Source organism: Echinops telfairi, unplaced genomic scaffold, assembly GCF_000313985.2.
Source record: "Echinops telfairi isolate 266 unplaced genomic scaffold, ASM31398v2 ScPeMD7_7424;HRSCAF=8462, whole genome shotgun sequence".
NCBI lineage: Eukaryota > Metazoa > Chordata > Mammalia > Afrosoricida > Tenrecidae > Echinops > Echinops telfairi.
The window spans coordinates 85341356-85368912 of record NW_022111324.1 but is presented as its reverse complement, the minus strand read 5'-3'; the positions used below and the strand labels follow the sequence as shown (position 1 = coordinate 85368912).

The following is a 27557-nucleotide window of genomic DNA, read 5'->3' as shown; positions in this document are numbered from 1 at the left end:
CAGGACCTTGTGGGCACTCCCTTTTCCAAAGAGAATTCATTGAAGAAGTAAAGAATGAGGAAGAAGACCTGTGGCCTAACTCAGTGAAGCCCTTTAGTCACTGGCTGGTTTCAGAGTGCCTCATGCAAAGCTTAATTGTCTACTAACAGAAGTAGCAAGTCTAACAGACTTTCAACAAAGGAAAAGTTTTCCTGTGCATCAGATGTAAGGAATGATTAGAGCTTAATCTAATCTTTGTAATGACTAGAGCTTAAATGAAGACAAATATTTAGGGGTGGGGAGAATTAGTGGCTGTTCCTAACTTACTACTCTGTTGCTGCTGTGTGTTCTCAGGAAGAATCTGACTCATTATGACCCTAAAGGATTGCAAAGCAGAGCTGCTCCACATGTCTTCAAGGCTGTAATCTTTACAAAAGCAATTTTCCACATCTTTCTTCTGTGGAACACAGCTGACTGGTATGAACTAGCAACACTTGCGTGCTTAACCTCTGTAAATTTACTGAAAGTGTAGGACTCTTGGGTGATTATATAATGATTTGTCCCATTATTGCAGAAACATTATCAGTAATTTAACAACCTCAAATATACTCTAAATAAAGTAGTATCAATGTTAACATTTAAAGTCTAATATAAGCTAATCATTGAGAAAATATTAATCTCGGTAAAATTCACTTAAACAATCACTGAACAATGTATTTCTTTTGGCACAAGGATGCCAAGAACTACTGTGAACTTTTACAAAACATACTTAATTTCAATTCAAATGCAAATTCTCAAAAATTTAGCAAGCCTACAGAGTTAACACGGAAATTCTCGTAAGACAAAAAGATGAGGGTTAATGGGACCACTGTATGACTTAGTTTCCTAGTTAAAATGTTTGTTTTTTTAGAAAAATCACTACAAAACAAGATGGAAAACAGTTGGAATATAACAAACTGGAAGTAGCCTGGACATTTAGAAAGCTTGCATATTAATGAACTACCAAGCTTCACTCATTTAATAAGCACAGAAAGCACCGTTTAAACTCGGGATGTAGACACAATGAAGGTAGTCACCCTCAGGAGTGGGAGCCAAGACCTCAGGGGTCTTAGAGGGTAAGCCCACAGACTTCTGAGCTGCAGAGTCAAATCTTCAGCGACTGCAATTTACACATGCAAGGGTAATGGGACTGGATGTGCTACCCACAGCTGAGGTGGCTGGGCTGCCATGCCACGAGGCAGGAGACTGGTACATGCTGGGCCTAGCAGGGTGGATGAAGTCACTATGTAGTTGGACTGGAAGAATAGGGCCACCCACCTAGAGCCAAGGGAATGGAATCCCCCTCCTAGGGTGCCTGGAAGACAGAGCCCTGGTCACAGGGGCTCCATGGTGCTTTCTGGGATGCTGACCTCAGTTCTTCGCAACGCTGAAAGAACTGACATGGCAGAAGCACTTTTGTAGATCCAAGGAACTTTTGGAGGGAAGGGTAAGTTTCAGATGTTACAGTCTCAAAAAGCACGTGCTACCTCTGCAAAGCGTGCAGGGCCACATGGCAGGGGCTGTGGGAAAGTTTGCGACCAAAAAGGGCGTTACAGGGGAGCGTGGAAAAACACTTGGAAGAAGGAATACCAGAACAGGAGAGTGGAACCAAGCATCTGGAACTGAGAGCAGGAAATCCCGAGTGAGCGGGCTGCGCAGTCACACTGCGCAGGGGGTGCGTGAGGCCCCCTCCCAGGATGAATCTCAGCTTGTAGATAGAGCACACCTGAATAAAAGAAGAGAGCCAGCTGGCCCTGCTCCCTGCCTGTTATTTATTCCCCGTATCCCCACTGGCTGGTGTGGCAGGCTTGAGGGTACTGGCTGATCTTTATCGGCTGAGTTTAGGCTCACCGCTGTGATGCCATGTCACCGGTGCTTGTTTGTATGCTCAGGTGTACCTCCCACCTGGGCCTAGGTGACTTGGTCTGAGCATGCTTAGTTCTGGATTTTCCCATAGGTGTCTAATTAGTGTGCCTGATTTCTTTGCAACCCCTTTTATTGTGGCCCTGCCAGCCGATTTCCACTAGGGCAGGCATTCGGGAAGACAACCCCCCTTTATCCCTAATCTAGCAACCTGGCGTCCACATAAGAATCCAGGGCTTGGAGGGCAGGACCATTGCCTAGATCAGTGGTTCTCAACCTTGCCAATGCCAAGACCCTTTAATACAGTTCCTCAAGTGATGGTGAACCCCAACCATAAAATTACTTTCGTTGCTACTTCAAAACTGTAATTTTGCTACTGTTATGAATCGTAATGCAAATATTTGAAATTCGGGATGTATTTTCACCGTTACAAATTGAACACAATTAAACATAATTAAAGCAGTGATTAATCACAAAACAATATGTAATTACATATTGTGAAATATTTATGTGTTTTCCGATGGTCCTGGGCGACCCCTGTGAAAGGTTGTTCGACCCCTGCCCCCCAAAGGGGTCGTGACCCACAGGTTGAGAACCGCTGACCTACATGGACTCAAGAGAACGAAGAGCTGATGTAATTGTTCTGCTGGGTTTTGATTTGCTTGGTGCCCATTAGTCCTTGTTTTCCTCCATTTTTTCTCATTTGTAATTAAAATGTCTACCTTGTGCCTGTTTTACCATTGTATTTTGGAAACAGATAATTTATATTATAGATTCACAGATTAATAAGAACTTTGCCCCAGGATGGAATTTGTAATTAGAGTTGACTTTTGAATGATATGATGGCGTGAAATTGCTTTGTATGTGGCAAGGTTATGAATTGGGGTGGGAGGTGGGGGACAAAGGATGGAATGTCATCCCCCAAAATGTGTGTCACGAGAGTTCTTTGTATCCTTGTTACTTTGTAATATCTCTTTTAGAAAAAGGTAAAGATTTGCATCTAGTACCCCAAGAGAGAAAAGTGAGATCACTGAGAGTCATCGTTGTCCATCACCTTGGGAATAACGTGGGAGACTCAGAGCCTTGGCTTCTTTGTCTGCTCTTTGTAAGACAGGGAGAAAGTACATCATTGACATCCAGCTCTGGTCAGTCCTATTAAATCCGAAAGAGAGTTGTGAAACAGTTGCCAGGAAAGGGCTAGGAACCCTAGAAGAACAACATCTCAGAGTTGCTTACTATTGCCATGAGTAGAAGGTAAAAAGCCCTTCTGAAATCACCCTCACAGGAGAATGAAAAACAAGCAAACAAATGTATATGAATATCATGAACGTAAGAGATGTAAGAGTGGACGGTGTTACAGAACTCAGGGAGCAATGAGTCTGGAAGGATGTGCGGAGCAATAGGGAAGACTAGAGCTGAATCTCAAGGACACTTAGGGCTCTGAGAGAACAACAGGCAGGTCGGCGTGCTAGTATCAGGCCCGTGGGAATGACAAGGCCATGTGCTCTCCGACTGAGCACTGCGTATCATGCCAGGGTCCAGACACGGCAGATTCAGAAGTGACAAGACAGGCTCTTGTGGTTTTGTAAATTTATGATGAACTCTGGGTGCTGATGTGGTGATATGTAAGTTGAATCTTGAATGACAAAAGGTATTTGGCCCTTCAAAGATTCGGAGGAAGAACTAATTAAGCAAGGATAACAGTTACATGAATAAGTCCAGTACTGGAGGGTCTAATGGCAGGTTTGGAGTGTGGTGCCATAGATGCGAAGGCCACTTGTACAGTTTTGTGGTGAATGTAAGACACTCAGATTGCACTGTGGGTGCAATGCGAAGATATGGCCCTAATTTAAGTAAGACATAAAAAGGGTCAGGTTAAGATATATTTTGGAATAACAATAACCTAGTTTGGGCAAAGCAAAACATATGAGTACGAAAGTAATAAAGCTAAATAAGAGAAATTGTGGTGGTAAAAGGCTTCAAAAGATTACAATGACTGTGATTCCAGACTGTGATCATATAAAATGCAATTAATTTTATGATGGAGGTTTTTAATTTAGAGTTTGCATCACTATAAGTATCACCACTTGATATAAACACTATATGATAAAGACCAAAGATGTAGAAACAGTACACAACTTTATTACCATCTAACAAAAACACTACACAATAAAAAACAAAAGATACTTAAAGTGATTGCTTAGAAGAATGAAGATTAGGTCAAATTGGTAGATAATTCATATGTGTAGCTCTATGTCCAAAAATCAACCTGTATAGTATGAGCACTTTGTCAGGCTTTAGTATACTAATTCCATATGTACTCTGCATTATTTTATAAAGAGAAATAACTACCTGATCAATCAAAAAGTTTATTTGATTCAGCAAGAAATAGTTATTTTTAAAAGATACATCATGAAGCGATTTAAGCAACTGTCATTTGATATCACAAAGAGAATGCTGGAACGCCTGTCAGTCATCCTTCTGTAGTTTAGTGTTCTTTGCTAAATTACTATAATAACTGTACTCCTACACACTTTCCTTATATCTTTCACCTTTAGAGAATCCATAATTGGGTCTTCCATAGAAGTGACCACATTTCTTAAATATATTTTTTGATGACAGTCACAGGTCATTGCATAAACCTGTCATTCAGAGACATTCTATTATATGCATACAATACAGGCATATCATGTGAAGCAAGTATTTATTACTAACATGATCACTTATTATACGGTATGTAATTAATTTTTCTGTTTTTTAAGAGTATCTTTCAAACCATTAAGTATTAATAATAACAAATGTACTAAATTCTAAGTTATCAAAGAGTCTAAGCTCATAAAAAGTTAAAAGCAAACAATCCCCCACCCTTGTACAAATATAAGAAAAATCTGAATAAAAAGAAATGTATCTTAAAGATATAGGAATGGAAATAGCACCTCCCCCCACCCCCTTTCCTCCAGAAGCAGTAGCCTAATCTGAGAGGACTTCTTGAAACTACTTACCTGCTGGAGGCGGGCAATCTTTCCAGTCAAAACAGCCTGCATAAATTCCAGGCTCTAGGGAGCCAACAATGGGATCTGCTTTCAGCTCAATATAATTTTCAAAGAGCCTTTGGTCTAATTCTTTCAGCGAAGCCATGCTAACCTAAGAAGACACAGTAATGAAGAATTTTAAGTATTTTATATTTGTGTAAAATACTATCAATAGCAAATGCTTCCATGCATTTATAATTATTGTAAAAATACATACAACAAAATAATCAACTCTACAGTTTCTACATGTATAATTCAGTAACAATAATTTTGAGCATCCTTTGGTGTAAACATACTCTGAATTATTTCATCATAACTAAGCCCAATGCTCTTAAGTGTATTTAAATATACTTATCAACCTTTCTATAAAAATATCTTTATTTATTTATAAGCAAAAAAGACCCTCTAATCGCAGCTATTTTATAGGATTAAAAAAAAACAGCAGCAGCAACAATAGCATACATATTAAGAATACTTTCAATAAACTTTTATTTCTATACAGTAGAAAGAATTGTAAATACTACATGGTAGTAGCCAGTGAACTACAATTAAACAAGGTATTTAAAATAATGCAACTGTGTTTACTCATATAAATGAATGTATTTTTATTAATTAAATTATTATTCATGGAGAAAGAAAAAAGACTTATTCTAGGAGGATGAACACCCAAATGCATCTCTCTTTCCTTCTTCCTTCAGTTATAATGCTGCCTGCACTAAGTGAAAGGACTACTGTTGCCTGGGTATGGCCACGTGTGGCGAGGCTCAGGGTTCCATGGTACCTCCAGCACACAGAAGAGACACAGGGTTCTGCCTTCCACAGGTAAAATGAGAGGCTGGCATACTGCATTAGAACACAGAGTGGCAGATCGTTGAAGGTGCTCACCCAACATGATCTGTGAACTCCTCGTGGTAGTTGGAGCAGAAAAGAATTGGGGTGGTGAGCATCAGCCTCATACAAGTTGGCCCTTATTTTGCTGGCACTCAAGAGGCCGAGAAGTTGCAGCATGAGTAGGCTGAGTAATGAGCTTGGAGAGAAGAAGGAGGGTGGAGAGTGGGGGGTCCATGGGCCCCACTGTTGATACTGCACACAGGACACCCCTGCTCTCCACTTCAGACCTGAGTTTCAACTGACTGACAATAAAAAATAAGTACACATCTAAGGGAGTACAGTTGCTATAGGGATATCAATTGACCATCGAAATTCAGCTATGAAAGAGACAGACAACTATTTTAGCAAAAAAAAAAAAGGAAAACTATGAAAGGAAATTACAGTGCAACACAAGATAAAACTTTATGCATATATAACATATAATTTCCAAGGTTTACAGTTGAGTAGATTAACTAGGGGAACTGCTGGTTACTACAGAGATTAACATGAAAATGCATTTAAAAGGCAAAGAGTGATGAAAATATGAAAGCAGAGACTTAGAAGATAGATCCACAAGCTCCAATATACAAAAAGTAGCTCAACAGCAGTTAGAGAACAAGTAATAATTAAACAAGTAATACAAGAAAATGTAACTGTATTTTTAAAAATTGGAGACTATACGTTGAATGGGCACACTAAATTCCTGGCTATACTGATGAGACACATCCAGATGAACACAGTTAGTTTATAATTTATAAATGAATAATAATAACAGAAAAATATCTTTCCAGCTCCATGTCAACAAACTATTTTTCCTATAAGAAGGAATCACTTGACAACACAATTCTTAGCTGCAACACTGGACCCTAAGATCACTGAATTACTAAAGGCTACTATAGGTTACTACAATGAAGGAAATATGACCCAAGAAGTCTATATTTAGCCAATATGTTGTTCACTTAAGAGCATTAAAAAAACACTATTATATGCAAAATCTCAAATTTATCTCCCATATAAATTGGAAAGTGCTCTGACTTGGAAAAAATAAATGGGATAGATGAACATGAAGAATTGAAGAAAGCAGTGGCCGGAAACAAACTCTGAGTTCTCTCTCTGCATTCCTTCTCTTAAAGAAGAGTTATTGAAAAGGGGGGTATTCCAAAAGAGAAATCTGAACAAGATTCTAGAATGACAATGAAAATTAAACATATAAAAATTTACACGATGAACATTATAGTTACAGATGCACCACTTAAAAAAGAAACATACTTAAAGAGGTTTGAAACAAATATTTTAATTTCAGATAGCTATGCGGAAAAAACAAAGTCAAAAAGGTTAGCAGGAAAAAAATGGTCTTCAACAAGATGGGATGCTCCAATACAGGAAAAATGGGCCCCCAAAATAGCAACCATAAGAATGGTACAGGACCAGGCAGTACTTCATTCTGTTGTTTGCAGGGTTGCTTTGACACAGAACTAATTTGATGGCATTGGATACCAAATTAGCCAGAACTAATTTGATGGCATGTAACACCCTTCATGGTATAAAAAACTCCAACAAACTAGAAAGAGAAGAGAAATTTTGAAATATGACATGAGCTATCTATGAAAAATTATAAGCACATACCACATTTCAAGAAGAAAAATGGAGGAGAGTTACCAGTACTATTCTGCATTATACTAGAAGTTCTTGCTAGAGCAATTAGGCAGGAAAAAGAAATAAATGGTTCAAAATTTGTGAGGAAAGAACTAAAACAATCCCTTCTCATAGATGACATTATTACATACACAGAAAATCCCAATGATTCTACAAGAAAGGTGCAGAGGTAATAAATGAATTCAGGAAAGTTGAAGAGTAGATTCTTCTGTAGAAACAGAATGGGAGAACATATTTGGGAACTATCCATCTAATAATGATTTAATATTCTGAATATATTAAATCTCCTACAACACAAAACAATCTAATTTAAAAATGAGCAAGACTTTAAAAGACATTTCTCTAAAGAAGATACTGTATACAAATGACCAATAAGCACATGAAAAGATGCTCAAAGTAATTAAAAACAGAGACATTTAAAACAAAAACCACAATAAGATACCATTTCACCCCTCCTAGCATGGCTATTATCAAAACACTGGAAAATAACTATTGGCTGGATGGGAGAAACTGGAACACCCATTCATTGTTGTGGGAGAAAGTAAAATGTTTGTTACAACCCATGTGAGGAACAGTTCAGCAGTTATCAAAAGGATGCACGGAGAATTATCATAGGACCTAACAATTCCACCTGTATTTTCAAGTGAAAAGGCTTGAAATGCAATAACGTGTACAGTTCCTTGCACACCAGTTTCTTTCTTTATATCATTATTCAGAAAAAGCAACAGGTGTAAACAGCTCAAGGGTCCATCATAGATGAATACAAAACTAAAACGTGGTACATATATATAATGGAAATATTAAACAACAATAAATTTCAAACCAATAGCAGTCAGGTTGACAACTGAAAGCAACGCTATATGGGCAAAGTAGAACTGCCCCACATTCTATAATCGTTATGGTAACAGACTGCCACATACTCAATCTGAACTGCTGACCTTTTAGTTCGCAGCCAATAACTTCATCCCTACAAGCTCCTCGGCGAGATTCATTACAGCATTCCATTAATTCCATTAATCACACAACGTGCAACAAAATGAATGTAATTAATGGAATACTGAGCTACACTCAATTAATATGGCCCTTCCAGCTCTACTCCCTTATATGATATATTACAATTCTAGATTTCATTCACCTGTGGCTAAAGTTCATTTTGGAGGGCATTAATAGCTAACAAACAGAAACAGTTTTAGGTTAAGGTCTGACCTTACAGAAGGTGTGAATGAGACCACACTCTTTGCTGGTTACTGATACTTACAGAGGATGTAAGCAATTAAATGTTACAGCTGAGAGGAGAAAGAAAGCCTTCTCTTTCTTTAGCCTGGGAAGAAGCCTGGTTGAGAAGATGAGTAGGAGGCCAATGCCCGCTGGAAACGTCTTGCCAGAAGGCCCAGTTTATATTTACCGTATATACTCGAGTATAAGCCGACCCGAATATCAGCCAAGACACCCAATTTTACCACAAAAACTGTATTAACAATGTGCTGAATGACTCAGCTTATACACAAGTATATACGATACATAAATAAGTAACAGTCCAGGAATGGAGAACAGATTATTATGTTTGGGTGAAATTTGAGTGCATCATAGAACTCCTACCAAATGACCTTTCCCTGCATGGTTTGGTAAGAAGGTGGGGAAGATACTGATGGGATCCCCTGTGAGTCATTGTGAACAGGATTCCTTGCAATGTCAGCCTGCTGTGTATAAAATGAGCACCGTGACAAGTAGGAGGTGTGATTTAATCACAGGCAAGAGCCAGCCGGTTCTCTGGCCCCAGCATCTGCCTTACCCCTGGCTTACAGTTGACTTTGGACTGATCGGCAACCAGCACTGTTTGAGACATCTCCTTGAATTGTTGTGAGTTCTGTGTGAGGCACTTCAGTGATTCGCAGAACCCAGACATGTGAAGGAATATACTCAAGGGAGGAGTGGGAGGAAATGGAGCAGACTATCCACGTTGGGCTGCGATCTGCATGGTTGGCAGTTTGAAACCACAGCAGCTCCTCAGGAGAAAGACTGGGCTTTCTACTCCCGTGAACAATTACAGGCACAGAAACCCACAGGTGCTGCTATGAGTCAGCACTGACTCAATGGTAGTAACTTTGGTTATCATCTTACATATTTTTTTTTTAGCACAATACAATTAAAGAGAGAGAAGGATGGTCTAACAATGTAGAGAGAATTGATAAATTCCTCAGAAATACAACTTTCTGAAAATGCCAGAAATCGTTCTGGATTTACTAAATAAACTAGGTGTATTGTGAAAAAAGGTTTTCACACAGTAAAAATTTCAGGCCATGTGATTTCACCATTGAGTTTTAGAAAATAAAGAATTGAAGGGAAAAATTTTTATCACACTCAAATTTTTCCAAGACTACAGACTGAAAAAGCACTTCCTGTAACCTTGATAACAACAACTGAAAGTGATTTACTGCAAGAAAACTACAGATCAAGAATCCATGAAAAAAAGACTTAAGAATCCTAACAAATGATTGGCAAATTGAACCTATAAATAAACTGAGTATGTTATATAAAAAGTATGATTCATCCCAGGAATGAAAAGCCAGTATAAAGTATGATAGCCAAAGTAATTTACCATATTAATACCTTACATAAGGAAAAACGTGGTCAATTTAACAGATTAAAAAAATACAATTAAATTTAATGTAGTTTCATAATAAAAGTCTAGTTAACGAAGAATAGAACCTAATCAATCATCTACAGTTATCACAGTACAATGTGCTGAAGATGCTTCCAGAAGGGTTGCAGCAGTACATCAACTGGGAACGTGTAAGTTCAAGTGGATTCAGAGGAGGGCACACAGAGCAAGGGATCTCTTGGCTGAAAGCAGAGACTACCTCAAATATGTCTACCTGTGTTTCATTGATTGTGTGGATCATTAAAAAAAATGAGGGATAATCTTGAAAATGGGAATTCCAGAACACTTTACCGTGCTCATGCATAGAGAAAAGAGACAACAGGTCTTAGAGTAGTACCTGTGGCTTTTCCAGGAGGAATGTAATCTGCATCCTGAGCAAATAATGGATTATAAATGGATTATAAGAGCAAATCAAAATGTGTTACTCCTAGGGGTCTAGTTACTATGCACACTAGTTTTTTCCATGTAAGCGTGTTTAAACAAGTCCCTGCAAATACTGGATGACCGCAATCAAGTTCTTTCCATCATATCCGTGTGTTGCCAAGGAAAGTACAATCACAACAGTAATGTCTGAGAGGACACGCTGGGCCACTTAAGTTCAGGAGAGGTTAAAGATCCCAGATGGTATGCAAAGCAGATATGCAACTTAGACGCTTTAAAACAAAGACCTAAGAAACCAAGTGAAATGGGGATGTCTGACAATCCTGGAACACCGAGTTTTGAAGGAAAGGAGAATGAAGTACATCTAAGACCGGTTTGAAGGGAGAGAACAAAGAGGCAAAACCAGTAGTGATTTGCAAACCACCCAAGCAGAGTGCAATCACTGCAAGTTGTTTCAAGTAGCAGTCTCCTTGTGGCCGGAACCAGATAACCAAGGCCACTCGCCCCAAACGGCAACAACATTGGTGTGCTGCTAGTTTTCATTTGCATTTTCCTTTTTTCCAACTTAGCTCTTCCTCATCTTCTACCTTTTATCCTCTTGCAAAGTTTTTCTCATCCCACAAAGCAGAGGTTCTAATCTCAAACTTTGAACAGCATCAGTGCCCCCAAATCAACCTACTGACTGAAAATAAGAAAACAGAAGCATCAATTTATAAACACGGACAGCTACAAAGTGGAGAGGGGGCCAAAAACAGGGACTAAGTAGTGTAGTTATAGAACTGCCAAAGGGCGAGGAAGTCAATATGATATGAAGATTGAACAAGCTGCTTGAAATTTGGGAAGATAGTAAAGAATTACAGCATTGTTTCAAAACAATAAAACTTCTCATTGAAATAAAAAAGAGTAATATAAAGATATAGGAAACAATGCAACAGCAATAGAGGAAGTGATAAAAAAAATCTGTAAACACAGTGAAGCCAACAGAGAAATATAGAACCATCACCACCACCAAAAATAAACAAACAAAAAACCCACATCAAAATGACAGCAACATTCCTGTTGATATTTTCATTAAAGTTAAATTTACTAAATGTAGCAGTTCAGGGAAAAGAAGAATAGATAAAAACATATCCTTCAATATCCTACAACAGGCATACTTTAGACACAGAAACAAAAATAAGCTAAAAGTCAAAAGATAGAAAAACATGTGACAAGCAAGTAGCAACCAAAAAAGGGAAGGAGTGGTAATATTAATTTCCCAAATTAGATTTTTTGGGAAACATCAGCAAAATAGAAAAGGAAGGGCATTATATAATGATGAAAGAGTCAATTCAACAAAAAACATAACCACAATAAACATCTATGCGCCCAATGAAAGAAATGTATATACATCAAACTTTACTAGACATGAAAAGTGAAACAGCTAAATTGACAACAGAAAGAAATATACTCAGAAAAGACACAAGTGTGCTAAACAACACAATCAACAAATAGACATAGAAATGTATATAGAACAGTCTACCATACAAGAGAACAATATATATTATTTTCCAGTGCTCATGTACAATTCTTCAGAATAGACTACATCTTAGGCCACATGACAAGCTTCAAAAATTAAAAAACAATGAAATACCATAATGCATCCACTCAATTCGCCCTACTGTACAAGTAGGAATTTACAAGAGGAAAATCAAGGGAAAAATAAACAAAACTTGAAACTATATAGAACCCTCCTTAAACACTATTGGGTAATAGAAGCCAACAATGAAACAAAGAATACCCTAACAATGAAATTTAAAATTTTCTAGAATTAAACAAGATTGGAAAAACAATATCAGAATCATTGGGGAACAACCAAAGCAGTGGTTAGGATAATTTATAGCACAGACAAACTTAGATCAGCACAATGGTCAAACAAAGTCAACATATAGAAAAAAAGAAAACAAAAGAAAAAGGGTCTACCATCACAAAGATAAAAGAAAGATGATACCTTAATAGAAGCATCTGAAATTTAAAAAAATAATAGAATACTAATAAGAACTATACTACAACAAATTAAAATCCTACCAACAATTAGAAAAACTTCTAGAAACACACTACCTACCCATACAAACACAATCTGAAATAGAAAATTTGAAGAGACTGGGCATAAAAGCAGAAATTAAGAAAGTCACAAAAAGGCTGGAACACTCCAAAGCTCATTCTATGACGCAAGCTTAACCTAATTCCCAAACCAGGCAAAGCCACCTCTACAAAAGAAAATTACAGATGAATATCCATCACGATTAGTCACAAAAATTCTCAACAACTCACTATCCTATATAATCCAGCAATATATCACAAAAAATATTCTATCTTAACTAAGTGGATATGCAAGGATGGCTTACCATTACAAAAAAAACAACATAGTATACCACATAAATTAAAGTAAGTAAAACTACAGGACTGTATCAATTGATGTACAAAAAGCATTTGACAAAACTGAACACCTATTCTTGATAAAAATGCTCAACAAAATAGGAAGAGAAGAGGAATTCCTCAAACTATTTAAGAACACAGATATAAAACCAACGGCCATTATTACTTTCTATAGAGACTAAAGACATTCCACAAGGGGAAACTGAAATACATGAGCTTTACCACCACTTCTATTGGAAGTCCTAACCAAAATTAAGAGACAAAAAAATAAAGTAAAGGCATCTAATTGGGCAAAGAAGAAGCAAAACTGTCTGTATTTGCAGTTGCTAGGCCACAATCCACAAACCGGCAGATTCCATAAGAAAACTGAACTAATGGAAATGCTCAGCAAAGTGCTAGGACACACGATCACCACACGAAAATCAGCCAGAATCCTCTGTACTAACAGTGGTTGCAACAATAGGCTCATCCAATACACTGTGCGAATGGTGCAGAACATGGCGGTGTTTCCTTCTATTGTACCCATATTGTTCAATACGGGTAGGAACCAACAACAACACCTAACAACACCTAGCACCTAACAACAGCAGAGAAAATTCTGAAAAGAAAAGCAATGCTATTTATAATAATCACTTACAAAATCGAGTACTTAGGAATATATGTAGCCAGACATTGAAATGACCTATAAGAACTACAAAACATTACTACAAAAAGCCAAAAGAGACTATTTATGTATATATATATGAGAACACACCATACTTATGAGTAAAAAGACTTAACATTGTGAAAATGTCCATACTACCAAAAGTAATGAACAGATATAATGCATATAGTGTCAAAATCCAGTAAATGGGGTAAAGAAAGTCTCTTGAACAAAAGATGCTGGCAAAACTGGATATACATTTGCAGAAAAATAAAACATTATCCATATCTCTTACGATAGATGGCTTAAAGACCTAAATGTAAAACCTAAAATTATAAAGACCATCCAGGAAAACATCAGGGCAAATTTAGAGACCCTAAAACACAGCATAAATACATAATCAATATCAATCATATAAAAAAACCCCAGAAATACCAGTCACTTTGAGGACTGTGAGCCTGGTTAAGTCATGGTATTTTCAATCATCTCATATGCACATGCAAAGCTGGACATCAAATAACGATGACTGTAGAAGAATTATATATTTGAATTTTGGTGTTGGCCAAGAATACTGAAAGTACCATGAGAAGAACAAACAGACCTGTCTTGAAAGAGGTACCACTGGTACGCTCCTTGGAAGTGAGGATGGTGAGACTTCATCTGATGTATTTTGGACATGTTACCAAGAGAGATCAGTCACTGGACAAGGATCTCAAGTTTGTTAAAATAAAAAGTCAACAAACAAGTGTAGGACCCTCAATGAGATGCACTGGCACAGTAGCTTTGACAATGAACTCAAATATAACAATTGTGAGGATTGCACAGTAACAGGCAGTGTTTCATACCGTTGTACACAGGATCACTACGAGTTACAATCAATGGCAATGGATCTGTTTTCTTGGGTTTATACGGCTACAATAATTAAAATAGCCTGGTACTGATAGACATGCAGACTGTACAAATATGTAGGCAAGAATATCCAAAGCTATACCTATATATGTACACATGTACACTGCCACATGACCCTCACCTACTGTGCATGCATATTTACCTGAATATCTATCCACCAGCTATTGTTTATAATTATTGTTGTTTCAGGTTCATATGTGTTATAGCATTTACCATCACTTTCCTTTATTCTGGCATACTTTTCAGTATCTTCCTCTACCTTGGCCACAATATATTGACTTTTACTTTCTTATGTATTGTATTTCTCTCCACCGAATTAACACCTGTGCATTATTTGATGCCTAACATCTCCCTGTTCATTTGCCATACTGTGGTGGCTTGCATGTTGCTGTGAAGCTGGGAACGATGTCACTGGTATTTCACATACAAGTAGGGTCACACATGGTGAAAGGTTTCATCAAAGCTTCTAGACTCAGAACAGAATATGAAGAAGAAGGAGAAGGGTCTACTTCAGAGATTAGCCACTTAAAACCCGATAAATGGCAGCAGTACTGAAGGGATCATCTGCCCTGCATTCCCCGTGTTTCCAGTTCCTATCTGTACCAGTGTACATCCTCTGGTCTAGCCAGACTTGCAAGGTAGAATTCAGATCATGATAGTGGGGGTGGGGAGGAAGCATTTAGGAACTAGAGGAAAGTTGTATTTTTCATTGCTACATCACACCCTGACTGGCTCTTCTCCTCCCCGAGACCCCTCTGCAAGGGGATCTCCAGTGGCCTTCAAATGGGCTTTGGGTCTCCACTCCACAATCCCCCACCTCAATCACTATGGTAAGATTTTTTGTTCGTATGATGCCTGATACCTGATCCCTTCGACACCTCACAAGTCTGGCTAGACCAGAGGATGTACACTGGTACAGACAGGAACTGGAAACACGGGGAATCCAAGGCGGATGATCCCTTCAGGACCAGTGGTGTGAGTGGCGATACTGGGAGGGTAGAAGGAGGGTGGGTTGAAAAGGGCGAACCGATTACAAGGATCTACATGTGACCTCCTTCCTGGGGGAAGGACAACAGAAAAGTGGGTGAAGGGAGTAGTTGGACAGGGCAAGATATGTCAAAATAATAATTTATAAATTATCAAGGGTTCATGAGGGAGGGGGAGTGGGGAACGAGGGGGGAAAAATGAGGACCTGATGCCAGAGGCTTAAGTGGAGAGCAAATGTTTTCAGAATGATGAGGGCAATGAATGTACAAATGTGCTTTACACAATTAATGTATGTATGGATTGTGATAAGAGTTGTCTGAGCCCCTAATAAAACTATTTAAAAAAAACAAAAAACTTAAAACAATAAAAGTTCTGGAAAACAAACAAACAAAAAAATGGCAGCAGTACATCACCTGACATACTGTTGAAGGATGAGTTCCTCCTGTTGCAAGGCATTCAAAACACAACTGGAAGAGCTGCCTCCTTAAAGTAGAGTCCACCTTAATGATGTGATGGAGCAAACCTCTGGAACCTTCATTTGCTCAAAGGTATGATTCAAAATGAAAAGAAACAACTGCAAACATCTGAACGTGGATTGTATGAAATATGACTCTAAGAAAATAATCATAATTATACTCAGAATATAGAATGTATCAAATAGGAATCTATGAAATGAAGTCCGAGTGGTATAGCAATTATGAGTTGGGCTGTAATTCACATGGTTGGCAGCAGTTCTATGGGAGAAAGACAGGGCTTTCTATTCCTGTAAACAGTTACCATCTTAGAAACCCATGTGTGTGTGTGTGTGTGTGGGGGGGGGGTTGTCTCTATGAGTCAGCATTGACTCAATGGCAGTGAATGAGAGAAAATTTGAAGGAATAAAAAATTAAATAGACCACATACAGATAGATATCCCAGGCATTACTGATCTGAAATTAACCGAACTGAGTCAAACAATTGTATGATTTCCCACACTGAAAATGATTAAATTGAATAGGAACAATATATCACATTAATCGACAAAAAGAACATTTCAAGATCTATCTTGAAGATGCTGTCTGATAAGATAATATTTAAGCTCCAGTTAATACAACTGTTATTCAAATGCACGTACCACTCAATGACAAAGAAATAGAATTTACCAACTTCATTAGTCTGAAATTGATTAAACATGAAATCAAGTTACATTGGTAATTATTGGTGATTGGTCTTCCTGACATGATTGTTGATGACAAAATGGGTGCATAAGCAAATGTGATGAAGAAAGCTGATGGTGCCCAGCTATTAAAAATATAGCATCTGGAGTCTTAAAGGCTTGAAGTTAAACAAGCAGCCATCTACCTGGTAAGCAACAAAGCCCACATGGAAGAAGCACACCAGCTTGTGTGATCATGACGTGTCGACAAGATCAGGTATCAGGCATCAGAAGACCCAAAAGAAACAATTATATCGATGCAAACGCGGTGGGACAGAGCAGAGACCCAAAGCCCATCTGTAGACAATTGGACAGCCCCCACAGATGGACCACAAGGAAGGGACCCGCCTGCCAGGCTGCAGGTACAACACTGATAAAACAAACAACATTCATCTAGTTCTTTAATGCTTCTCTCCCCCTCCACCCCACTATCATGACCCCAGTTCTACTTTACAAATCCACAACACCAGAGCATGTACACTGGTACAGATAAGATCTCTAGACACATGGAATCCAGGACAGATAAACCTCGCAGGAACAATAATAGGAATAGAGATACCATGGGGATAGGGGGAAGGTGGGGGGGCGGGGAAGCAGGAACTGATCAAAATGATTAACATTTAACCTGCCCAATGTAGTCTACGTTGATTTCTTTTTTTTTAAATCATTTTATTGGGGGATCTTACAGTTCTTATTACAATCCATACATATATCCATTTTGTCACACACATCTATACCTATGTTGTCATCTTTTTCAAAACATTTTCTTTCTACTTGAGCCCCTGGCATCAGTTCCTCCTTTTTTCCCCTCCATCCCTCCCCTCCCTCCATGCTTCCTTGATAATTTGTAAATTCTTCTTTTTTTTTCATGTCTTACTCTGACTGCTGTCTCATTTCACCCACTTTTCTGCTATTGGTCCCCCTGGCATGGGGGCCATCCAGGGTGACGGATAGAAACATTGGTGAAGGGAGAGAGCGAGTGGTATAAGATATGAAAATATTAATAATTTATCAAAGGCTCATGAAGGTGGATGGGTGGAAAAATAAGAGGAGCTGATAAAGGTTCAAGTAGAAAGAAAATGTTTTGAAAAGGCTGATGGCAACAGGCACACATGTGTTTGATACAATTGATGTATGGATTGTTAGAAGAGCTGTTAGAACCCCCAATACAATGATTTATTAAAATTAAAAAAATATATTGGTGATTGGAATGTGAGAGTTGGAAACAAAGAGGAAGGACCAGTAGTTGGAGCACATACTTTAGGGATAGAAATGAAAGCTGGAGATCGTATGTTAGCATTTTGCAAGATCAGTGACTCTTAATTGAAAATACTTTAAAAATACATAAATGGTGACTACACATGTGGCCCTTGCCAGATGCAATGCAGAGGATCAGCCTGAGAAGAGAGACTGACTGTGGAACAAACCATCAATTATGCATATGCTAAACAATCTGGAGGAGAAAATAATGGGACCAATGGTTCAGTGGGACTTGGGAGAGAGAGAGGCGGGGGAAAGTAAGTGGCTGTTAACAAACCCAGGGACAAGGGAACAACAAGTGATCTAAAATCAATAGCGAGGAAAGTGTAGGCCTGGTAGGGCGTGATCAAGGGCAATGTAACCAAAAGGGATTACTGAAATCCAAAAGAAGGCTGAACATGACAGTGGGACAAGAAGAAAGTAAAAGGAAATAGAGGAAAGAACTAGGAGGCAAAGGGCATTTATAGAGGTCTAAATACAGGCATGTACATGTGTAAATACATTTATATATGATGACAGTGGGACAAGAAGAAAGTAAAAGGAAATAGAGGAAAGAACTAGGAGGCAAAGGGCATTTATAGAAGTCTAAATACAGGCATGTACATGTGTAAATATATTTATATATGATGATAGGGAAATAAATCTATGTACATTTGTTTATAGGTTTAGAATTAAGGTAGCAGATGGACATTGGGCCTCTACTCAAGTACTCCCTCAATGCAAGAACAATTTGTTCTAGTAACCTGGCATTCCATGATGCTCACCTTCCCAACGCAATTGCTGAAGACAAAGTGGGTGTATAAGCAAATGTGGTGAAGAAAGCTGATGGTGCCCGGAAATCAAAAGATATAGTGTCTGAGGTCTTAAAGGCTTGAAGATAAACAAGTGGTCATCTAGCTGAGAAGCAATAAAGCCTACACAGAAGCACACCAGCCTGTGTAATCATGAGGTGTCAATGGGATCAGGTATCAGGCATAAAAACCCAAACAAAACGAACAAAAAGCATATCAATGGGAATGAGGGGGAGGGAAGAGTGGAGACCCAAAGCCTATCAGTAGTCAATTGGACACCCCCTGCCAGAAGGGCCACAAGGAGGGGAGAAGCAGTCAGGGTGCAGTATAGCACCGATGAAACACACAACCTTCCTCTGGTTCTTTAATGCTTCCCATCTCCCACTCCCCTACTCCCATAACCCCAACTCTATCTTACAAATCTGGCTAGACTAGAACATGTATACTAGTACTAACAAGCGCTCGCAACACAGGGAATCCAGAACAGATAAACCCCTCAGGACCAATAAGGAGAGCAGGTTGGGTAAGGGTAAGGGGAAGGGTTGGGTTGGGGAGGAGTAAGGAGGAAGCAATAACAATGATCAATGTATGGCCCCCATGCCAGGGGGACCAATAGCAGAAAAGTGGGTGAAATGAGACAGCAGTCAGAGTAAGACATGAAAAAAAAAAAAGATTATAAATTATCAAGGGTTCATGAGAGAGGGAGGAAATAAGCTGATACCAGGGGCTCAAGTAGAAAGAAAATGTTTTGAAAAAGATGATGACAACATAGGTATAGATGTGTGTGACAAAATGGATATATGTATGGATTGTAATAAGAACTGTAAGATCCCCCAATAAAATGATTAAAAAAAAAAAGAAATCAACGTAGACTACATTGGGCAAATATGTTGCAAAAGGCTTCTTTAAAGCATTAAAGAGGTACTCCTGACCAAAGGCATGGTGTTTTCAATGGCCTCAGATGCAAGTGAGTGATGTGAAAGCTGCACGATGCATAAGGAAGACCACAGACACACCAAGGCACATGGATTAGGGTGCTAGTGAAGTACATTAAAAGTTTGGACTGTCAGAAGAACTAACAAATGTGTCTTGGAAGATACACAGCCAGATTGTCCAGCAAGACTTCACTTCATGAATTTGAGACATCTTTATCAGGAGAGACCAAAACCAAAAAGCAGTTTGATAATTCATTCACCCAATGAAGGACTTAGGTTAGGTCTATATTTTTGGTATTGTGAATAATGCTATGATGAAGATAAGCATACATACAACTATTAGTATCACAGTCTTATGTCTCTAGGATCTATAGCTAGCAATGTGGTTGCTGGATTATATGGTATTTCTATAGTTAGCTTCTTAAGAAAACACCATGCTGTTTTTCACAGTGGTTGTGCCATTTTGCAGTTCCACCAACAGTGTGTAAGAGTTGCCATCTCCCCATAGTCTTGTAACATTTGTTGTTCTCTGCTGCTTTGTTTTTTAATCAATATTTTTATTGCCTATGTGAGATGATATCTCATCACAGTTTTGATTTGCATCTCTCTGTGGCCCTAAAGTCTTAAGTCACAACATTTCTCATCAGGATGATTAATCTTTATGAAAAGGCAGGAAAGCAAGAGAGAGCCACCCACTCAACATTTTCATTCTTGGAAAAAAGAAAAAAGAAAGCCACTACACTACAGTTCATGAACTATAGCATCATTTGTGAAAATATATCATGCAATTCATTAACAGTACACTTTGATTCTTAAGATTAACAAGATCTTTATCTTTCTTATTCATTGCATTGAGAAAAATGTCGTGACATTAAAAGGTAGTTCTAACATAGTTTTACTTAGAAATCTGATAAACCATGTCCCAGGAATCTGACAATTAGTGATAACATGGTTAACTTCATTCCCCCCCACCCACATTTTTGCTTACTTTACAAAACTAGAAACAATAAAACTATAACACAAGCTTATACTGCCCCCTGAAATAACCAACATCCTATTTATTTCAAAAGATTTTTTAAATCCAACCTTGCTATTACCATAGAGAGCAGGTATTTGTTTAGGTCAAGTATTACGGGTTCTATAGCTATTTCAAGCCACTTCAATGTGTATACATGTGTGCATACCAGAAGTAAAGCAAAACCATCATCGTGGTCATACAAAAAGGCAGAGAAGTGTGAATGAGCAGGTAAAGGGAAGAGGTTTTCTGTAGACTCCAAAAGTGTGCAGCTGGCTGTGTCTAAAGCTACAACCCAAAGGCGTCATATCAGATGATTCTTAAAAGATTTGGGTGTGATGCTTTTTTCTCCTTATTTACTTCCCTTTTTGACAGCTTAGGTGGGGGCTAAAAAAGTTTGAGTATTGTGAAAAATTTGCCAAAGAGATAAAAAGAAAGAATTCAAAGAGTAAGTCAAAGTGACTTATGAGAAGGGAAGTTATTCTTCAAAGACAATGTGAAGTGAAGGTGGGAACTCGGGTGTGTGGAGGGGTGTGGCTACTTGGGTGTGTGGAGGGGTGTGGCTACTTGGGTGTGTGGAAGGGTGTGGCTAATTGAAAAGCAAAAGAGGACACAGAAGGAAAAGCCTGGAAACTAAGTCGGCAAAACAACCAACTGGCCCATTAAACATTCATTTACTTACCTGTGTTATTTTTTCTATTCCCTGGAAGCTGTGCTTTTCAAATTGTTCTGTTATATTTAAGAAGGTGTGACGTTCTAGATAGCAGCAGTTACTCAGGACTATTAAAAGCCGTTGTTCCTAGAAGCAAAACAAATACTGAGAAAATTGCACAAGTTGAATACATAGCAAACAACACTACGACTTATTGAATTTAATATTACATCTTGCTATTTAATTGACAGTCAATGTTTGTATTCTTGAATGCTTCTTTTCCAATAGTACCATAGGGAGAAACATAATAAAATTCTACAATTCTTCTAATTGTTCTCCATTACATACTAAACCTAAGGGCCAAATAAATGATTGCGTTGAAATCTAACAGCTGCATGGAAAACAGAGTGGTAGAGTTAACCAGCTGTTCTTACAAAATGATTTAACTTTATTTAATACTCATTCAAACCAAAAGATTTATTATTTTTAAATAATTAATTTTATAGAACATGGAAGAATAATTCTTAAATGGTTTGAGTTTTTTGTAATTGGATACTATTCTCAAAAAACAAATGCACCACACATTGCTTCAACTCATTGCAACCGAAGCGGGCAGAGCAGACCTGCCCATCGGGTTTCCAAGGCTGCCATCCTTGTGGAAGCAGAGGGCCACATCCTCTTCTCAAGGAGTGATTGCTCAATTCAAACTGCTGAACTTTCAGTTAGCAGCCTGAGTGCTTAAGTACTGGGCCAGTGCACCAAAACCAAACTCTCTGCCTCTGAGTCGATGCCAACTCAGAGTGATACCCACCCCTCCCCCAGTACATTTCCAAGACCGTAGCTAACTGTTTACAGGAATAGAGAGCCCCATCTTTATCCCACAGGTGGCTGGTAGTTTCAAACTGCAGACCATGTGGATTTCAGGCCAATGTGTACCTTCTACACCACGAGGGCTCCTCATTTTTTTGGTCTCCTTGAAAATACTTATGTCTTTTAAAAAATTTTAAATATACATACAGAGAAAGAAATATCCAGTGACATATTCAGTATCAGTGATGGAGAAGTATTTAAGAATCCGGTTTTCTCTTATATTCACCAGAGTTCTATTCACTTAAAAGAATCTTAGCAAAATAACCCAGAATGCTGATGAACAAAACATACAGTTGCAAAAAACTATTTTTTAACAAAGTTTACAGAATATAGTTTGGGACTGCTATTGAGTCAGCCCTACATGTTCTAAAATTTGGCCCCATTCTCCAGAATCATTCTGATTAATTTAGTGCCGTGAGTCAAGATTCCTTGACTAAAAACAAAGGTAAAAACCATTTCCAAGAAAACTTCTTACCCACATTTTGCTTACATACAATATATAATCAGAATAACTTCAATGTAATATAATATAGTAATAAATAAGTTTCTGTCCTTTGAACATATATCTTCCAATAATTTATTTAGCACAATTAAATTTTTTTAAAACTATACTTATTTTAAATTCTCCTATCTTTAGTACATTGTAGCTTATATACACTCACAGCCCTTGAGTCAATACTGACTCTTAGGGATCCTATAGGATAAGGCAGAACTGCCCCTGAGAGTTTCCAAGACTGTAACTATTTATGGAAGTAGAAAGCCCACCTTTCTCCCGCAGCCTATATACAATGTCCCTTATGGTCATGAGTAAGTACATTAAAAAGGCTGAGAACTTGTGGTATCTTCAAATGAAAGGTTGTTCTTAGCCCTGAATTAATCTATGGATGTGCAAAAGGAATATTATACATAGCGTAGCCCTACCTTTCTGTTACAGTGCCGCTGAGTCAGTTGTGACTCATGGTCACCCAATGTACAACAGAAGGAAATACCAACTGGTCCTGTGCCATCCTCACACTGTTCTTAGTCTGAGCCCACTGGTGTAGCCATGGTGTCAATCCATCTTGTCAAGGTGTCTTCCTCTTTTTTGATGTCCCTTAACTTTACCAAGCATGATTTCCAATTGCAGCATCTGGTCTCTCTTGATAACATGTCCAAAGTAATTGAGACAAACTCTATGTTTCCTTCCAAGGAGCATGCTGGCTATCCTTTTCCCCCGGCAAATTTATGTGTTCTTTTGGCAGTCATGGTACTTTTCACTATTTTTCGCCAGCACTACAATTCAAATGCATTGATTCTTCTTTGGTCTTCCTTATTCAGTGCAGATTTCACATGCATGAGGCAAATTAAAATACCTTGGCTTGAGTCAGAAGCGCTCAAAGTGACATCCTTGCTTTCTAACTCTTTAAAGAAGTCTTTTGCAATAGATTTACCCAATGCAATGTATCATTTGATTGTATCATTTGATTTCTTCACTACTGCATCCATGAGCACTGATTGTGGATTCAAGCTAGATGAAACGTTCAATCTTTTCTGTTTATCATGATGCTACCTACTGGTCCGATTGTGAGGGTTTTGGTCTTCTTTACTGTAAGTTGTAATCCATACTGAAGTCCTATTCTTCTCGAGGCTAACCAAAGTGTGTTATGAGCCACACAACTGAATGCCTTTGTATAGTTAATGGAACACAGACAAGCATCTTTCTTGTATTTTCTGCTGTAAGCAAAGATCCAATTCACATTAGCCACAAAATCCCTGATTCCACACCCTCTCCTGAATGTGGCCTGGATTCTGGCAGCTCCCTGTTAATGTACTGCTGCAACCCTTCATGGATGATCTCCAGCAACACTGTATCTGCATGTGATATTAATGAGATTGCTTAGTAATTTCCATGTTCTGTTAGGCTCCATTTCTTTGGAATGGGTACAAAAGCATACCTCATCTAGTCAGTTGGCCAAGCAACTGTCTTCTAAATTTCTTGGCATAGATGGGTAAATGTTCTCAGTACTTTATCAACTTGCTGAACTGTTTTAATTGGGATTGCATCAATTCCTAGAGCCTTGTGTTTAGCTTATGCTTTCACACTTCTTCCTTCAGTATTACTGGTTCTTGATCAGATGCTACCTCTTCAAATAGTTGAATGTTGACTCTTTTTTTTCCTTCCATCTTCTTTGGATGCTTCCTGCATTAGTTAATATTTTGCCCATAGAATCTTTCAATATTGCAACTCGAGGTTTGAGTTTTTACTTCAGTTCTTTCAGTTTCGGATACTAGTGTATTCATTCTTTTGATTTTGTAACTCTGGGTCTCTGCACATTTCATTGTAGTAGTATTTTGTTTTGTCTTATTGAGTTCTTGAAGTTTTCTGTTCAGCTTTTTTGCTTAGCATTTTTTCCATTTTCCTTAGCTATTCTACAATTAAAAGCAAGTTTCAGAGTCTCTTTTGATATCTTTCTTCTCTTTCTTTTTAATGATCTTTTGCTTTCTTCATGTATAATGTTCTTGATGTCATGCCCAGCTCATCAAGTCTTTTGTCATTAGTGTTCAATGCATTAAAATTGCTTGTTAAGTGTTCCCAAAATTCAGGGAGGGTCATATTTTGGCTCTCGTGGACTTGTTTTAATTTTCTTCAGCTCCAACGTGAAATTACGTATGAGCAATTGATAGTCTGTTCACAGTCGGTGCCGGGCTTCATTGTAGCTGATGATACTAAACTTCTTCTTCATCGCTTCCCACAGATAGTCATCTGGAGGAATCCATGGGTATGCTCATCTTTTTGTGATGAAGAAGTTGATCTTGTAAAATTCTATCATGTAGTATCCAGCTTCATTTTTGATCAACAAGGTCATATTTTCCAACTACTGTTTCTTCCTCTTTGTTTCCAATTTTGCATTCTAACTGCCAATATTATCAATGGAATATATGTAAAAGTACTCTTCCTTAAAAAATATTCATGAAATATAAAATAGTACTAGCATATAGAGTAGTATGCTACAATTGTGTGATAATTGGTTTTGTGTCAACTTGGCTGGGCCAGGATTCTCAGTCTGGCAGTTGAAGCCTCCCCCTTGATGTGATCTAATACAATGTAATTAACACCATAATGAGATCTGCTGTGAGCAGCCAAGCAGGTGTGAAAAGTTTAGAGTGGATTCCTACTTCTTAAGCAGGTTATAGACTTGATGCAATTGGAAGTTTCACCAGCAGTTGTAGCCTACTCCTATATAACTTAATGCTGTTCCAACGGAAGCTAGCTCTTACTTCTTGCTGGTCCTGATTCTATGTCTGGCTCACACTTGCCATATTGCCTCCTGACCCTATGAGTTATCAGAGGCCTGTCTGCCTGCTTACCTGCCTGGCAACCCTGGATTCATTTGACTCTGCAGTCACAAGCCTGGCTTGCTTCCTTCTTCCTAGTAATTCAGCACTGACAGCTACTTGAGTCAGGAAGAGTCGCAAATCTGACTCGCTGAGCATGCACTCATCCAATTTTGCCTCCACCAGCTTATCGTCTTCCTGACTCCTGCTTTATCTACTAGCTTTCTGGCTCATCAGGTCTGGATGCTAGTCAGAAAACATCTCCAGCTTAACATATGACCCATGGACTTGCACCAGACTGGATTCAACTGCTTCTACAAGTGTATGAGACAAGTGTATACAATTATTTACACACACACACACACACACACTCACAATACAGTTAGCCTTGAGAAAACTGAAAATTCCAGAATACTTCGTTGTTTTCGTGCAGAACCTGGATCAATATGGATCAAGAAGCAGTTGTATAACAGAAAAAGGGGATACTGCATGCTTTAAAAATAAAAAAGGTGTACTTCTGGGTTTATCCTCTCACTCTAGTTATTTAATCTGTATGCTAGGCAAATAATCAAAGAAGCTGGATTATATAAAGAAGAATGTGGCATCAGGATTGAAGGAAGGCTTATTAACAAGCCTCAATCTGCAGATGGCACAACCTTGCTTACTGTGAGGGCTTGAAGCACGTGCTGATGTGGTCAAGGATTACAGCCTTCAGTATGGATTACAACTCAGTTTAAAGACAAGCTAAACCTTCATAATTGGACCAATTGGTAACAGCATGATAAATGGAGAAAAATTTGAAGTTCTGTCTTGCTTGACTCACAATCAGCACTCATGAAAGCAGCAGTCAAGATCAAAAGACGAGTTGCATTAGGTAAGATTGCTGCACAAGACCTCTTTAGAGTATTGAAAAACATTAGTTTTAGGACCAAGGTGCACCTGACTTTAGCAATGGTATTTTTCAATTGCCTCATATTCATGTGAAAGTGAATAAGGAAGATTGAAGAACTGATGCATTTGAATTGTGGTGCTTGAGAAGAATTTTTTTTCTTCCAGATACCAGTTATTTTGTTTCTTCTGACTTAGCCACATCTACATTTCCCAGTTAGTGAACCAACTGCACAAGTTCCTAAAGCCAATTCGCTTGAGAAGAATGTTGAAAGTACCGTGGATGGCTAAAAGGAGAAACCAACCTGTACTGGAAGAAGTAAGGCCAGAGTGCTTGTTAGAGGCAAGGATCATGAGACTTTGCCTCACGTACTTTGGAGCAGTCCATGGACAAGGACATAATGCTTGGGAGAGTGGAAGAGCAGCCAACAAGAGGAAGTCCCTCAATGAGATGGACTGACAGAGTGGTTGTCACTGTGGGCTCAAACATACGAATACTGGTGAGAATGGTGCAGGACTGGGCAGTGTTTCGTTCCGTTGTGCGCAGGGTTGTTATGGGTGAGAACCAACTTGATGGCACCTAACAACAATAACAACGATATATATGGTATTGTTTTTGCTTCTCTAGAGAACTTAGCTTAGCACAGGTTGTAATTCATTTATATTCAAAATAATTTAGACCAACTTATATAAACAAGCAGTACACAGTTTTAAACATTTATGGTTTTACTTACAGGGGTTAAACTGAAGTCTTCATGGATACTCCCAAACAAATCAGGAGATGAAACATCACCAGAAAGACTACAGGTAAAAGTAAATAAGAACAGACAAATTAAAGCATTAAAATTTTAAACATGTAATGACTCATGTGTAATATATATGTATAATTTTACTGGGGGTGCTCACAGTTCTTATAACAATCCATACACCCATTGTGTCAAGCACATTTGTACATATGTTGCTATCATCTTCTTCAAAACATTTTTTCTACTTAGCCCTTGGGCCTTTTAAATCTTGTGGTAAAAAATAAAATCACAGAATTTCCTTCTAACTTTTCTTTTTTTTTTTGTGATACGTTTTTTTATTTTTAACATTATTTATGGTGTTTTATAAAATCTGGTGTTTTTATTTTTTTATTTTATTTTTTTAATTAATCAATTTATTGGGGCTCATACAATTTATCACAATACATAGATC

The 27557-nt window shown here is 38.2% G+C and overlaps 1 protein-coding gene across 1 annotated transcript in view; it reads right to left on the bottom strand.

Annotated features, from left to right (window-relative positions):
• The window catches only part of EXOC2 (exocyst complex component 2), a 235661-nt gene that overhangs the window by 60359 nt on the left and 147745 nt on the right, over window positions 1–27557 (bottom strand). Inside the window, exons 21-23 of the mRNA XM_004712158.2 lie at window positions 27095–27161; window positions 21318–21434; window positions 4884–5025 (exon numbers count right to left, since the gene is read on the bottom strand). Of these exons, the coding sequence (XP_004712215.1) occupies window positions 4884–5025; window positions 21318–21434; window positions 27095–27161 (326 nt within the window). The remainder of the gene's footprint in view (window positions 1–4883; window positions 5026–21317; window positions 21435–27094; window positions 27162–27557) is intronic.